Genomic DNA, 15,709 nt, shown 5'->3' on the forward strand with positions numbered 1-15,709 from the left:
GTTTTAAATTGTATGGATACGACGGATTAAAAAACATGTTCAAAAGTATCAACATAATAAAAAAAAAAAAAAAAGGTTTCTCACAGCGGCAGATGAAATACAATCTAAAAGAATAAAGAACTATAAAGAAGTATGAATTCTGTCAAGATGAGCATTTTGTAGGAGTAAAAATGGATGTGTAATTTTTAAATGTCCTATTCTGCATTTTGTATAGATGACCTGATTTTCAAAACAGAAGTTATGTTTTTAAATAAACTGTTCAGTACAAAGATATTCTGCCACTTACACAGATTGTGGTCCTTTCCTTGAAGTTGCATTCCTGAGAGATGCTCCCACTCCGAATCGTAAATCGTTTTGGCTGTACCCGTGTGAGGGCCGAGATATTTTGTTTTTAAAACGTAAACCATGTTGTTAATCCAAATAGCCTCGCGATACCGATAGACCCGGCTCAAAGCTTTGTGACCCAAAGACCGTTAGTTTTACTGTACTGTCATTCAGGTATGTCGAATTAATTAAAAGTAATCATTGTAGTGTGCCGCACAAGTGATTTTATTGGTTTTCACTCGTAAACAATGTCCTCCTAACGTCATGTTTTTACCACTATCTGAAGACCGACTGACCTATCTCAGTAAGTTATGAGCTCAGGGTCTTTACTGTCATCAAAACAACACGTCATCCATAAAGGCGGCACTCGGTCCATGGACCGTTGCTGCCCTCTTCCGGACATCTATTAGCCTAAAAATAATATATAGCCTATATATATTTGGTTTAGTACGAACTTATGTTTTTAGTTACATCTATTATATCAGTCAGATCGTTCTTACCACAATATGATCTTATTTAACATTTTAAAATATTAATATGAATATTAATCCGTGTTAAACAACAAAGCTTCAGCACTATGGCAGCGACGCCCCCACCCATCCTTCACTATAAAACATTTCAACACAAGCTTCCAGTCCCCCAATTCAACTTAATCCAGGCGTCGAACGAGATCGCAGCTCTGAAATATGTCCCGTTATAATGGTGAGAGAAACGATTTTATTAATATTTTTGTTGGGGTGATTACAAATTTTATTACGACTAACGTTATGTCTACTCGCGGTTATATATGTGAACGAAGTTTACTATGGCTTTCTCTTATATTTCTTATTAATCAAATTATTGTAAATATTATCACAATGCTCACGATTTTCTGATTTTTGTTTTTAACGCTTACAATATTATAAAATCAAGTTTCTTTAAACTCTCGTCTCTTAACGTTTCTCTAAGCTAAGCTAAGTCGGTTGTAAACCTTTTGATGCTTTTTCGGCTATCGTTTAAAATTATCTCGATGCATGCGGTGCATGTTTTTGATACTTTTGTGAAAATAAAAAACTTTTGTATGTCGCACAACAATGACGTACTATGACGCTGAAATCATAGGACGCTCGACTATTGCGGACATTGACATTTTTAGATAAACTAGCTGTAAAAAATTGTTAACGCTATTTTATTTTTATCTGAAATGGTTGTAATCATTTAGTAATGCGTGCGATGTGGTTTTTTCTTTTCTTTTTAGCTCACAGAGGCTCATTTTTGCAACAGTCGTTATAGCGCTTCAGTAAAGCGGGGCGCCATTTTGGACTGAATATTCTTCATAGAGCTTCGCTAACGCGGCCGCCATTTTGGAATGAAAATTCGCACAGCCAAAATGGAGGCTGTGGACAAAGTTGTCCGGTAGAGGGAGGCATCGGACCACATATTGTGCCTCTTCATTTTGTTACACTGACTAGATGGAGAACAGCGTGGCCCCTGTCAGCCTGCTGTAGTTAGTTGAGCGCTGTGTAAGCTGCAGGACGTCCGCTCAGCATATGTAAATAAATAAATAAAGATTTCTCTAAGCAGCAGCGAGATATTACAGAAACCAAATGTGAAACAGGAAGACGTCGCAATGATAATATATCTCTCTGTAATCTCCCCCAACGAATTATATATTTAATTTTTTAACGTTTAAAGGATAACACAGGTCTGTTTCTTAGGTACGTGTGATGGTTCCCTTATCGACTTTCAAAATCTGTGTAAGTATCTAATTGTCTTAATTATTTGTGATAGTCAATTCTGCATGAAAAAATCTCATTTAAATATCTTTAAAAATTCAGAGACTGCTATTTTTAATAGCATAATTCTAAATTATTTATTTGAAATAGTGACTATACCTCTACACGACAACTACGCCACTGGCGACGGTAAATGCTTTTCTTTATTTATCTTTGCTTATTTTTATTTTATATATTTAATATTATTAAATTATTATTATTATTTATTATTATTATTATTATTATTTAATGGTAATAAATCTATGTTTCAGGTTTTGCTGATTCGACTACGGGTGAATTTCCCCGCGAGCCGAGTGTTGAACAGGAGGTCATAGATTTGACGGCCGAACACGACGGGGACGAAGTGATAGATCTTTCAGATCCCTTGCAGGAGGAGGAGTTCAACGGTGATGCAGCAGAGGTCCTACCGCCATACGGTGAGCCATCTTTTCACTCGTTGAATATAAACGGTAGTCGCAGCTTGCTTATGTCTGTTATGTTTACTCACGCAGAAAACTGTCTCGGGCGTAGCGATTGCGAGCCTGGCTGTAGCACATCACAGCATAACGGTTGGGTCCAGTCGTCTTGGGCTAGTGATCATAGCGCATGCGCTGATGATGATGATGAGGCGGACTGGTCCGGGTCGCCGATAAACGCTTGGGGTCAAGCTTCCTGGTCCGGCGACAACAGCTTACCGTCGAGCGGTCAACAGACCCCAAACACTATCCAACCTTCCATTCATGAAAATAACGCTTGGGATCAAGACTCATTACCATCGAGCGGTCAACAGACGCCAAACAGTATTCAACTCCCCGTCGATGAAAATAACGATGGAAACTTAGAGCTGGCTCAAATTGAACAGCTTCATATCAGATTAGACGCTTTTGACCGCAGACTAAACGCGCTAGAAGATCGTATGCGTCAGGTTTACGGTCAACAGGGCGCTCATGACGGCGCTTTTCACTTGGGTCTAGATAGACAGCGTTTAGCTATAGAGGAAACAGCTCACGATCCACGACAACAAATTCAAAATGCAGAGAATTCAATGAATCGTTTGCATGACTTAACTTTCGAGCAGATGAGAGAAAGACGTCTAATGTTCGAAGCCGTCTATGCTATGGTTTTCCCGATATTTTATCCGTAGTGCAATTTTTTATAAGACATAGCATTTTTTACTCTATATCCTATGCTATTTCACATTTATCTACCTCGTGTTTTAGCATGTATTTTGTTTTTATCTAGCATTTATCTACCTCATGTTTTTTTCACATTTATCTACCTCGTGTTTTAGCATGTAATTTTGTTTTCATCTAGCATTTATCTACCTCATGTTTTTTCACATTTATCTACCTCGTGTTTTACCATGTATTTTGTTTTTATCTAGCATTTATCTACCTCGTGTTTTAGCATGTATTTTGTTTTCATCTAGCATTTATCTACTTCATGTTTTAGCATGTATTTTGTTTTCATCTAACATTTATCTACCTCATGTGTTTATGGTTTTAGCAATTATCTAGCATATATCTATCTCATGTTTTAGCATGTATTTTGTTTTCATCTAGCATTTATCTATCTCATCTGTTTATGGTTTTAGCAATTATCTAGCATTTATCTATCTCACGTGTTTATGGTTTTTGTTTTCATCTAGCTCAAGTTTAAGATTTTACCGTTATCTACTTTTTGTAACATCTGAAAATTAATGTACAATGAATAATGATAATTGTTCAGACGCTGCGCATAGCAGTCATTCTCTTTCAGATCAGTCACAGGGTGCAGCGTCTGAAGAGGTCGGTAGGTCGCAACAACAAATGTTAAATGCTTATCCGAATTCTGAGTCGTCGCAGCAATTCATCCATTTTGATTCGGACCCTCAACTACAAGAACTGTTAAATACACTTTACGCATACACACAGCAAGATGGCGGCGCGCCACCAACCACCCCAGGTCCATCTACTACCTCGGATACCCCTACAGACGCTATCGAACCGATACAGACGCCCCCCTCCGATACACCGTCACTGAGCAGAGTCGACATCGAAGCGTTGATACGAGATGGCGGAACCGTAAACGACTTTCACGTTTATCCGAGACCTCGTTTCAATAGCGTGGAACTGCAGAGATCCATGAATCTGAGAGAGATTAGAGCCACAGATTTAGCATCTTGTCACATACGCCTGCACGACACCATGAACGAAATGGTGACATTGGCCAGACAAATAGGAGGCGACAACAGCGTGATCAATTTCACGCTAAGAGGTCCGAGTCTCAAATCTGACCTATCGGTAATTTTACACCCGGGAAATAATTACGACGTCGCGTTATTTACAGATCAAATTGAAAAAATGTTACAGAGCGACGAGCGACTATTGTGTGATGATATGATCGAGATAGGCGCTACCGTGGCAATGAACAGACAGGGGGGTGTTCGACGCAAACTTAAGGATCTGGCTCTTGACCAGGTGATCAAAAGAAAAAAGACGAGTTTGTTTTGTCCTACGAATATCTCTAATAATTTATGTTTCTCTATCTGTCTCGCACATTTTCTCGATCCCACGCTACCTGAGAGCGAACTGGTAAGACGAGCTGCGGTGATTCAGAATGACGCGGGGTTCTCTATTCAAGACAAGATCGGCCTTTGCGACGTACAGAAGTTTGAGACTATTTTCGATGTCAAAATAGTCGTTTTTTACAGAACGTCCGATGGATCGGTAGAAACCTTTTCAAATCAGAGCGAACCGCATCCGAAAACATTGCACCTCTATTTACACGACGAACACTTTTACGCGATTCTCAATCTAAAGTCGTTTATCGGCTCCGACTACGTATGCAGGTTCTGCTATAAAGGGTACAACGATGTTAAACTTCACCACTGTAGTCGCATCTGCAACGTGTGTTTCGACCCCGATTGCTACAAACATCCTAAAAGAACCGTACATTGCTCAGATTGTTTGCGATTTTGCAAATCCGATTACTGTTACAAAGCGCACAAGAAAATACCCCGGGGCAGAGACCGTGTGCCGTGCGATATAATAAAATACTGTAAATTGTGCAACAGACGCTACGATGTTTCGGGCGCTAGAGATAATCACAAATGCAAGCCCTTGCAATGCGTCCATTGCGGCGAAGATCTCGGGGTAGAGGGGATGCACCAGTGCTTTATTCGCCCTATAAATCCCAAGGATACTAGCGAGAAATACATCTTCTACGATTTTGAAACCCGTTACGAAAACGGAAAACACGTCGCCAACTTTGTATGCGCAATCACTTTTCAAGGGGAGAAATTTGTGGCGGAGGGTCCCTACTGCGTATCGTACCTAATCAACAATTTCAGGCAACGCAGATACAAAGGCTACACTTTCATCGCCCACTACGCCTCCAAATTCGATTCTTTTCTCATTTTGGAATATTTCTGCAAAGCGGGGCTCACGTTGGACATCATCATGCAAGGGTGTAAATTAATTTACATGTACGACGATGTGTATGCTCAACGATATATCGACAGCTACTCGTTCATTCCCATGGCCTTGTCTAAGATGCCTGCAGCGCTAAACTTGACTACGATGGAAAAGGGATACTTTCCCCATCATTTCAACAGGGTGGAAAACGAGCGTTATGTAGGCCCCTACCCTGATAAAAAGTTTTACGGCTACGATAACATGACCGACAAAAACCAGGCAAAGTTTGACGAGTGGTACGCCACCGTCTCTGATAAAGTCTTTGACTTCAGACAAGAGCTGTACGAGTATGGCGTGAACGACGTGGTCTTATTACGCGAAGCATGCATGAAATACCGTGACGAGTTCATCGCATGCACCAGGATCGACCCCTTCAACTTTACAACGCTGGCTAGTTGTTGTATGGGCGTGTTTAAAACGCATTATCTCGACAGTAAGACGCTGGCTCTTACGCACAACAACGCGTACGTTCAAAAGAGTAAGACGTACTCGAACGCATCGATCGAATGGCTCGAGTATGTTAAAAAGACTCGAAACTTGGACATTCACCATGCCTTGAATCACGGTGAAGTGTCTATCGGTCAATATTACCTGGACGGGTTTGTGGAAATCCAAGGTACGAGATACGGTTTCGAATATGCCGGCTGCCTGTTCCATGGCCATCCGTGCCGCTATCCAGCGCATTACACCCATCCCCTGTCGGCCGTACCCTACGGCGTTCTCAGGAGACAGTTTGACGAAAAGGTCGATATTCTGCAGAATGCGTACGGGTTAAAAATCGAGGTAATGTGGGAGTGCGAATGGACCGAAATGAAACGAGACGACCCCTCGGTAAAAGAATTTATGAGTACCTACTCTGCTCCGGAGAGACTGAAGCCCAGGGACGCTCTCTTTGGCGGGCGAACGAACGCCTACAAACTCTATCACAAAACGACGGAAGGAGAAAGAATAAGCTACGTCGATTTCACCAGCTTGTATCCCTTCTGTCAGTCTACGAAAACCTACCCCATCGGTCACCCCGAAATCATTTTCAACGATTTCGAGCCGATCGAAAACTACTACGGACTTATCAAGGCCGTCGTGTACCCTCCCCGTAAATTACTGCACCCCGTACTGCCGTATAGATGCAATGGGAAATTATTTTTTCCACTGTGTCGTACTTGCGCTCATGCTGAAAATCAGACGTCGTGCTGCAGTCACACGGATGAAGAAAGGGCGCTCTCGGGTAGCTGGGTCAGTATTGAGCTTTTGAAGGCCATTGAGAAGGGGTACGTGATCGCTAGGATCGACGAGGTTTGGCATTTTCCCCAACGTTCTGATACGCTGTTTTGTGATTACGTGAAAACGTTTTTGCAATTGAAACAGCAAGCGTCCGGTTACCCCTCAAACGTAGTCACGGACGCGGACAAAGCCAAGTACATTAGAGATTATTACAAAAAAGAGGGGATTCGTCTCGACCCTGAAAAGATCAGTTACAATCCCGCTCAGAGATCCATCAATAAACTACTGCTGAACTCTCTTTGGGGACGCTTTTCTATGCGCGAGAACCTCCCCAAAACGCTACTCGTGAAAAAACCTGAAGATTTCACCAGAATTGTTTTCAACGAAATCGCAGGGCTGAAATATTTCACGTTCGTCTCGGACGAGGTAGCTCTCGTTCAGTTTCAAAAACCCGAAGGCGATTTGTGCAAAACAAACGACATTAACGTGTTCGTAGGGGCATTTACGACCGCTCACGCGCGACTGGAGTTGTACGAACTCATGGATAAACTCGGCGATCGTTTGTTATACTCCGACACAGACAGCGTTATATTCGTTTCTAGGGATGGCGACTGGGATCCTCCGCTGGGGGATTATCTGGGGGAGCTGACGAACGAATTGGACGATGGTGATTTCATAACAGAGTTCTGTTCTAGCGGACCAAAGTCTTACGGCTATCGTACCGCTAAAGGAAAGGTAACCATGAAGGCTAAAGGAATAACCCTAAATGCAGAAAATTCTCAAACGATCCGGTTAGACACTCTGATTGATCTGGTTGACGGCTATGCTAAATCGCGCGATAACTCGCGCTGCCTCCTGGCGCACACTGAAAACATTGTGAGAGATAAAAAGCATCTCACGCTGCACAACGTGGCGGTGCCCTTTATTTCCAGCTTAATAGCTTCTAGAACGGGCTGATTATGGAGTATGCGGAGAAAATGTATTTAGTGCCACGCCATCAGCTGGACAAGCTGAAATCGGAAAACGTTCGAGAGAACATTCAGCAAGTCGTCGAAAATGATCTGGACGCCTCCATAAGAAACATTTTACTAAGGTCTGATTTGGATCAATATGAGAAAGTCAAACTTTACTCCAACATCCTGACGAGGTATTTAGCGGTCGTTAAACAAGGGGACCAAGAGAGCGCCGCTTTAACGCTATCTTTACCGCAAACCACCAGTACCATCGACGATCGCAAAGACGACAAAGAAGAGTCAGCGATGGACGCTGTTGCTGACGAAGTGGTGAAGAACGTCCCCTCTAGAAGCGTGAAAAACAGTCGGTACATATTAGAAAAAATGACCAAAGCTAAAGATTTGTCTGCGTGGAACACATCGGGGGAGTTTGTGTTTAAGGGACGTGCTATTCCGGGGTCGCACATGCTCGATTTGATAAAAAACATTACTAATCCCCAAAAGGTCAGAGACGAGCGAAGACCGTTGGGCTGGAACGAGTTTCTACAAGCCTTTGCCGAATTAAACATTCCTTTTTCTACAGTTCCGAGTCAACATGTTAGACGTGCGATTCATTCCTTAAGAGGAACGCCTTCGCGGTCCACAGCCCCGATAACTCATTCTAAAAAAGCTATGAAGCGTTTACACGCGTCTACGCCGCGATCAGATGTTTCAGAATTAATGTTTAAATCGCCTTCTATTGACCGAAGAACATGGATGGAATTTTAATGTACAATTGCAGATTTTTATAATAAAAACAGTAAACATGGAATGTCTTTGAGTCTTTATTTAAATACATCATATTCTCATTAATTGAAAAAGCATGCAAAAGAATTACAAGTCTGGACACACATATTCATTTTGTCCTTATCATATTTTTCATTCCTACGTAATCGTTTCACAAAAAGCGATACCATTCTGTCATTTTTAATATAATCGTCGCTATAAAGCTTCATCACGTCGCTATAGTCGCGACCTCTGATTAAATGGTAAAGAAAAAACACACAGTGCTGTCCGCAAACGTCCGTCGTGAGATCTTGAACTTGTCTGCCCGAATATAATATATTGGCGCTGTTGAGCGCTAAAAAGTTTTTGATGGTGTATGGAAAACGTTCATCCTCGGGAGGATTTCCGAAGCTGTCGAAAAAATACGCTGATCCCTCTCGATCGAAATAAACAGCCAGCCAGTGTTCGCCCGGCAACTCCGAAGGGTGAGTGTTGATTATGGCCATCGAGGGTAAGACCCTTAGCGGTCTTTCGGGAAGTTGATCGCACGGGAGCACTCCGAGGAAATGAGTGTTACACGAAATTTTGTCCATGATGGCCGTGAGTTGTAAAGTATTCATTTCGCTCAATAATAATCGACCATGACCTGCCTGCGGTTTGAAATCTGTATGATCGAATCAAACACTGCATAAATAATCATCGTGATGGTGCGGGGTAGCGGATTTTTAAACCGCGCTTCCAGCCTGATGTTCCCGGACTTGACCAGCGATAGATGTTGACCGCACTCTTCGTCGGGGGTGAGATTAAACGCAAACAGCGAGTATCCTCCCAAAAAATCCTCTCTATCGATCGCTAGAGCGTGGTTTTTCAGATGTCTCCCCGTGGACATTACCAGTTGGTAATATTCACGCACAGCAGAGCCCGAATCGAAATCCGGCTGCAGCGGTTTTGACGGTATTTGTTTACCGTCGGCATAGATGGCCAGGAACTCCAAATCGTAATGATTGAAAGTGAATGGGTTTTTATCGTAAGATCCGGAAAAGGCGTCGTTATCAACCATCCCCAGGATGATTGATTTCGGCAGCGTTCCTAAAAACAGATTTTCTTGATTCGAAACACGCGATCCTGCAGGCAGAGAGATGGTTTTAAGACAAACTCTGTCGACAGGGTACTTGGCGGTCGTGCTGAGCAGCGCCTGGGCGTGACCCAGTCTGACGGCTGGCGACACGCTTACTTTCTTGACAAATAGGGAGGCCGACAAGATTTTTACTTTGTAGGCCACGTCATCGCTCCTCATCAGACAGAATTCATCCTTCCCCCTGATCAGGCGTATTTTAACATCGACGCCGTTTATCAGTAATTTTTCCTGAAAGAAAATGTCGGCGTGAATAGGTACTAGCAGCTCTACCGCTTGGCTGCCATGCGTGAAAGACGATCTCTTGAGCAGGCCCCTGTTTCGGCCTACGGGGTCGCGGACGTCGGTGTGACCCGCGGTGTCCTTGTAAAACAGACCGGGCGTGAAAAGAGATTCCAGAGCATCTTTACTGTAGTTCATGAGACACTCTATGATGCATCTGTAAGGGTACGTGCTCGAGCTCTGAGAGATCAATCGGTCGCCGAGGCTTATATCCAGCTGTGAGAACACGGTCGCCCCTGCATAGTTTATTAGCCCGACAGGCGCGGGGTCTGGGATGTCGGTGCCGTTAGGTCTCGTGATTTTAAGCCTGAGAAAGAGCATCGTGTTATTTAGATCCAGATAATCTTCACCCGTGCCGGCGATAAAAAACTCCAGAGGCGCAGAGTCTGATATAGCCGATAAAGGCGGAACCTCTAAATAATCATTTTTCTCAAGAGACGTCTGCGTCGGCGGAACTGTAAATATATCCAGCTCCGACTTGATACATTCTCCAGACATGTTGTGCAGTAACGCCATGTTAGAATATGGTCTTTAGGGATCTCTTCACCGTCGCGCTTCGTTTAGCAGGCTTCTTGCGCTTTCTTTGCGCTACTGAGCGTTTCTTCCGACCGCTATTTGTTTTCTTTATCGAATGACCACGCCTCCTCTCTCCCGGGGGTTTATACAGTCGCTTGCGTGCCATAACCATCAGCCCGGACCCGTCTTGAGGTTTTTCGGTATGAAAGCTCGATAAAGCGTTTGAGACGACGTCCGAAACTATGTGTTTAGCAGCCGTTTTTAGGTGAGGCTTTGCTATGCTGAATCCTTTTTTTAGCAGCGGAACCGCCATTCTGAACAAACCTCTGAAAAGACCACCTAGACCGGCGCCGTACATGACGGAGCCTCCCGCGTATCCTGGTAGTCCAGAACCGGCCTGGTCCCGGTAATAGGCGACGTAATCGTCCGCGTTCATCGCGCGATGATTGTAATAGCTCATTTTCAAAGCCCAGATTGTTTAGCCGGTTTAAAGTGCAATTTTACAACAACTTTTCCGTGAGAAAATGGTATTTCGCGATTTTGGTCGTCCTTTAATTCGACTGTGATGTCCGTGATGAGCGACTTGTTGATCGACACGTAGTGAGGTTTGTCGTACCTGATACTGACGGAATCTTTGTCTTTACCCGTAATATGTACGCATCTCAAAAGGGGTACTTGCGAGTCTCCCACGGTCTGGTATTCGATAATGTCGGTGTAAACGTAAATTGTGTAAAAGCCGGCGTGGATATCAGTTTGATGAGGAGCATAGGTCAGGACGTCTCTTTCAAAATCAGCTTTTTCATTGTAGTTTTCTCGTCCTAAAGGAACATTCGGTATCAAACCTAAAATATGGGCTAGCTTTCCGTAGAAGGTCAATGAAACGTTAGGCTTGGCCGACAGATAAACTTTGTTTGTTATATGATCGAGAGTCAGTAACCCTGATGTAGTTAGCGCTGCATTGATCGCTTTAATCACCGTCTGAACATTACCGTAGTACCCGGGCTGTATATTTAAAACCTTTGAAACAAACCAACTCGATAGTTGGTCATCCTTAGGGTTCCTGTCGGGATTTTGGGTCGCATCTGTCTTACGACCGGGGTACATGTTTAGCGAGAAAGCTGAGTCATCTCTGTTAAAGTTGTACCAGCTTCTAGGATATTCAATCTCGCACAGTCCTACCGTCCATCGTCCTTTCAAGTCGATAGGCGTTGCTAGTTTTGTTCTGTAGCTAGATATTCGATTGTCGGGGTAAACTGACAAAGAAGCGTTGCAAGGTAGTGTGACGTAGAAGCCGTCGTCGTCCATGGTAGCTTTTGGCTCAAATGAATTTACGTTTCATGATGTACGCGTTTTTAAGACGGCTGCAAGTCCACCAGGGCCTTTTTGTCTACGTAGCTATTAAATTTAGCGGGCCAACCTAACCATTTGACTAAAACGAGCGTATTTCGGCCTTGTTTTTTCTCCCCTAAAATCTTTTCTACCTTAAACGACTTGTCTTTGCTCACAATAATTTTTTGTAGCTCTTCTTCGTAAAAAACACCGTCGATGATTTCTCCATCATAATCGGAAAGTCTGTAGACCGGAGGCTGTCTCGGTACGCATGCGGCCACGGTGAAAAATTCTTCTGTGTAGTTCTGCTCGTAACCTTTGGCGAAAGTGCCTCTGACTTTAGAAATTCTCACAACATCACCTACTTTAAATTTAAACGACCGTTTCTCGTTCTTCATACCTGCGTACAGGTTTTGAAACACCAGGGATTCGTTTTCCTTATTGACGTCGACCGGTCGCATTTTAATACTCCTGTGATAACCCGTGTTGTATCCTTGCGTGATGTCTTGTAAAACATCTATGTATCGACGCGAATTAGTGGCCGTTAAAAGCCGCCACATCCTGCTTTTCAATGTCCTGTTAAATCTTTCTACGACGCTCGCTTTCAAATCCGTGGCGGTAGCGAAATGGTAAATACCATGCTTTTTCATCAAATCTTGAAAATGCTTGTTAAAAAATTCCTTGCCCTGGTCCGTCTGCAATTTCTGTGGAACTCGCCCCTCTTTGAGTATAGATTCAAAGGCTTTAGTAACCTCCAGCCCGCTCTTATTCTTTAGCACGCGCGTCCATGCGTATTTACTAAACACGTCTATACAAGTCAGTAAAAATTTTATATTATCATTCTCCGTGGAATAAGCCGACATGTCGACGAGATCCGCCTGGAACTGTGTATCCACACCATAAACAACGACTCTATTCCGTTTGTATTTTATAGGAGCGGTTCTATGTAATGTGTAGGCGTCCTCGCCTGACAACCACTCTGAAACCTGTTGATCGGTAAGTCGAACGCCCGTGTCCTTTAAAACGGCATCTTTTAAACGCTTTTTACCTCCTAACGAACCGGGGTTAGACGGTGTGTAATATGTTTTCTTCATGAGCTCTGCCATGTTAGCTTTTTCCCCGTCCGCAAAAGAATGGGTGACAAAGGTTTTATGCTTCAGACTTTATTTAAATGGTTACATAATATGGTTACATATGATAGTCGCTAATATAAATGATTACATAGGCGTTTAAAATGGTTACATAAGTGTTTAAAATAAATGGTTACATAAGTATATAAAAGGGGTTGCATGGTGATTACAAAAATGGTTACACAAGTATATAAAAGGGGTTACATGATGATTACAAAAATGGTTACACAAGTATATAAAAGGGGTTACATAATGATTACAAAAAATGGTTACATGTAGGATAGAGGGTAACACTGATATAACTTTATATTATATCCAGCCAGTCGAGAAAATGTACGCAAGACATCATGTTTCGGTCGAGCATGTAGTCGACCAGAGTTTCGACAATTTTGTTAATATCCTGTTTCTCATCTTTTGAAATCAGCGCCAGACAGACCTCGGATACATATGTACACATACACATGATTTCTGTAATCCCCATCTCATCTCTACATTTACAGACAACGTCCAAAACTTTTCTGAGGTTAGAACAGACCGATGCTCGGTCTTTAATGCAGAAGTTACTCATACGGTCCCATGAATTTGACAGTCCTCTCACAGCGGCCATTTTTTCCTTGAAATTTGAAAGACGAACGCTTTCCGCGGCGGGTTCATTTTTCGGCTCAATTGCCTTATGCATCAAGTCCATCAGTTGCCTTCTGTAATACCCTTTAAACAAAGAGGGTATGATGATTCGCGGTCTGCAGAAGTTTCCCATGTTTTGATGGTTACTCTTTAACTGTATTGGTTTTCCAGAAATCGACGATGTCAAAAATTAGGGCGTCTGTGTCGTCGCCCTGCAGGTTTTCTGAGATTTCTTCTAGTTTCGAGATGATGTTCGGCTCGTCTTTTAACTCGTGGAGAATAGCTCCTGCGGCTCCTTGAATAGCCCGAGGATCAGCCTTTAGACCGCTGCGCTGTAGAGCGTAGTTGACGATGGGATGTAGGATGGGTTGAAACAGCTTGTCTGTAAACTCTCCAAAGTGCAAGTCGAAAAAGTATGAGGGCGGTTCGTACAGACAGGAATGTTGACGCTGACTAGGGTGGTTTATCTCGCACCCCAGACACTCTTGCTTGATCTTGTTGTTGACAAGGTGGTTTAGCAGCACTCCGATCACTCCTTTAATGATTTTTAATCCGACGTCTGTAAAGCACCCATCTGTGCTATCGAGTGCGTTATCGGTGGCATTAGCGCTCAGTTCTTTTAGGCGACTCAGACCCTCCTCTGATGGGCGTCTGAAATCTTCAGTAAGGTCGTCGTCGGGTAAGTGTTGGTTAGCGTTGTCGTTGTAAGAGTCAACATCGATGTAGAGAGAAGGTCCGGGGTTGTTATCTGAATCGCTGTCTTGAGACATTGTTGGTGGAGGCGGTCCCGTCTACTGCTTTATAACGATCGTGACGAATGGGCGTAGTTAATGGGCGGAGACGGTCCGAGAGAATATTGGCCACGTGAGCATTTCTCGGGGTGGAACAGCTGCACTTTAACTTTGCAATAGCCTTCGTACATGTCGCACCACTTGAACATTTTGTTTATGGTTGAAAAAATGTTTTCCATGCCATACAGATCACGCCACTTGAACAAAAATTGCATCTCATAGAGACTGTAGTGCTCGTCAGGTAGAACCCCCACCAGTGGCTCGCGAAGCTTCGCGTTGTCTTTGCAGAAGAAAAAGTAGACGCAGTCCCCCGGTCTCTTTTTAGAATGGTCGCCCACCACTCTGTACCGTCCTTTGGGAGTTATGGCATCCCATTCTGCAATGTACAACGGTTCTTCGCGACAATCTTGCAGATCCTTCCAGACATTGTTGTAAAACAATGTCCAGTCCTTGTCACTGAAAACTATGCGCGAGTCCAGTCCTGGTGTATATTCACCTTTTTTCTCAGCGCTGTAGAGTATTACGGTACGAGTCTCTTTGTTAAACTTGTAACCGACTACTATGCTACTTTCTAGCAAAATTTCATCAGCGACGATGTTCTTATTTTCGTGAAGAAACTTTGTCAGGCAGATATGCCTGCGTGGTTTTTTCGGCGCCATGGCGAGATGATTCATGTCAATATGCCAATCACTCGCCGGAGTACTGAGCGAGCTGCACGGTGTATCCATGGTATCCATGTTTGTGATTTTCGTAACTGTGATTTTCCCGGCTTTTATTAGACATATCGGGGGCCCACCTTATATAAATTATGATGGGAGCATGGAATGTGTTTTAATGAAGACCGCTTGTGTAAACACTGTTTTTATTGTTTTATCGTAGGAGGACATGATTTAACACGCCCCGGAGATAACCCCGGTCGTAAACATTATCGTAGGAGGACATGATTTAACGCACCCGGAGATAACCCCGGACATAAACATGTCAACGTGACGTGGGCGTACCGGTTAAAAGTTCAACGCGGCGTGGGCGGTCCGGTTAAAAGTTCAGAGCGACGTGGGCGGTCGGTTCAAAAGTTCAGAGCGACGTGGGCGGTCGGTTCAAAAGTTCAGAGCGACGTGGGAGGTCCGGTCAAAGGTTAGCCCCTCCCCTGAGGTCAAAGGTTCACGACGTGGGAGGTCCGGTCAAAGGTCAGCCCCTCCCTCAGAGGTCAAAAGGTCAGCCCCTCCCCGGAGGTCAAAAGGTTAGCCCCTCCCCTAAGGTCAAAGGGCACCATCAATCATTTTTATGTGACAACATGTCCCTCATATTTACTACTAACATCTAAGTGCATCTTCTAGCGGATCGGTTCCCCAAAGGAAATCAGTACAGCTGAAAGCACAGAATATGTATGTCAGATGAAATTATTGGTGGAAATACATACATACATTCAG

At 43.5% G+C, this 15,709-nt stretch overlaps 2 protein-coding genes across 2 annotated transcripts; one reads left to right on the plus strand and one right to left on the minus strand.

Moving 5' to 3' along the window:
* The first annotated feature begins 494 nt into the window (after positions 1-494).
* On the plus strand, positions 495-3,222 carry LOC141363873 (uncharacterized). The gene is made up of 5 exons (XM_073867388.1): positions 495-1,026; positions 2,022-2,060; positions 2,190-2,228; positions 2,351-2,515; positions 2,591-3,222. The coding sequence occupies exons 1-5, from the start codon at positions 1,011-1,013 to the stop codon at positions 3,220-3,222; spliced, it is 891 nt and encodes a 296-aa protein (XP_073723489.1). The 5' UTR covers positions 495-1,010.
* A 5,875-nt stretch (positions 3,223-9,097) lies between these two features.
* Positions 9,098-10,405, minus strand: LOC141363874 (uncharacterized protein F54H12.2-like). The gene has a single exon (XM_073867389.1). The coding sequence runs from the start codon at positions 10,403-10,405 to the stop codon at positions 9,098-9,100; it is 1,308 nt and encodes a 435-aa protein (XP_073723490.1).
* Positions 10,406-15,709: the final 5,304 nt, after the last annotated feature.

Source organism: Misgurnus anguillicaudatus, chromosome 5 (assembly GCF_027580225.2).
Source record: "Misgurnus anguillicaudatus chromosome 5, ASM2758022v2, whole genome shotgun sequence".
Taxonomy (NCBI): Eukaryota; Metazoa; Chordata; class Actinopteri; order Cypriniformes; family Cobitidae; genus Misgurnus; species Misgurnus anguillicaudatus.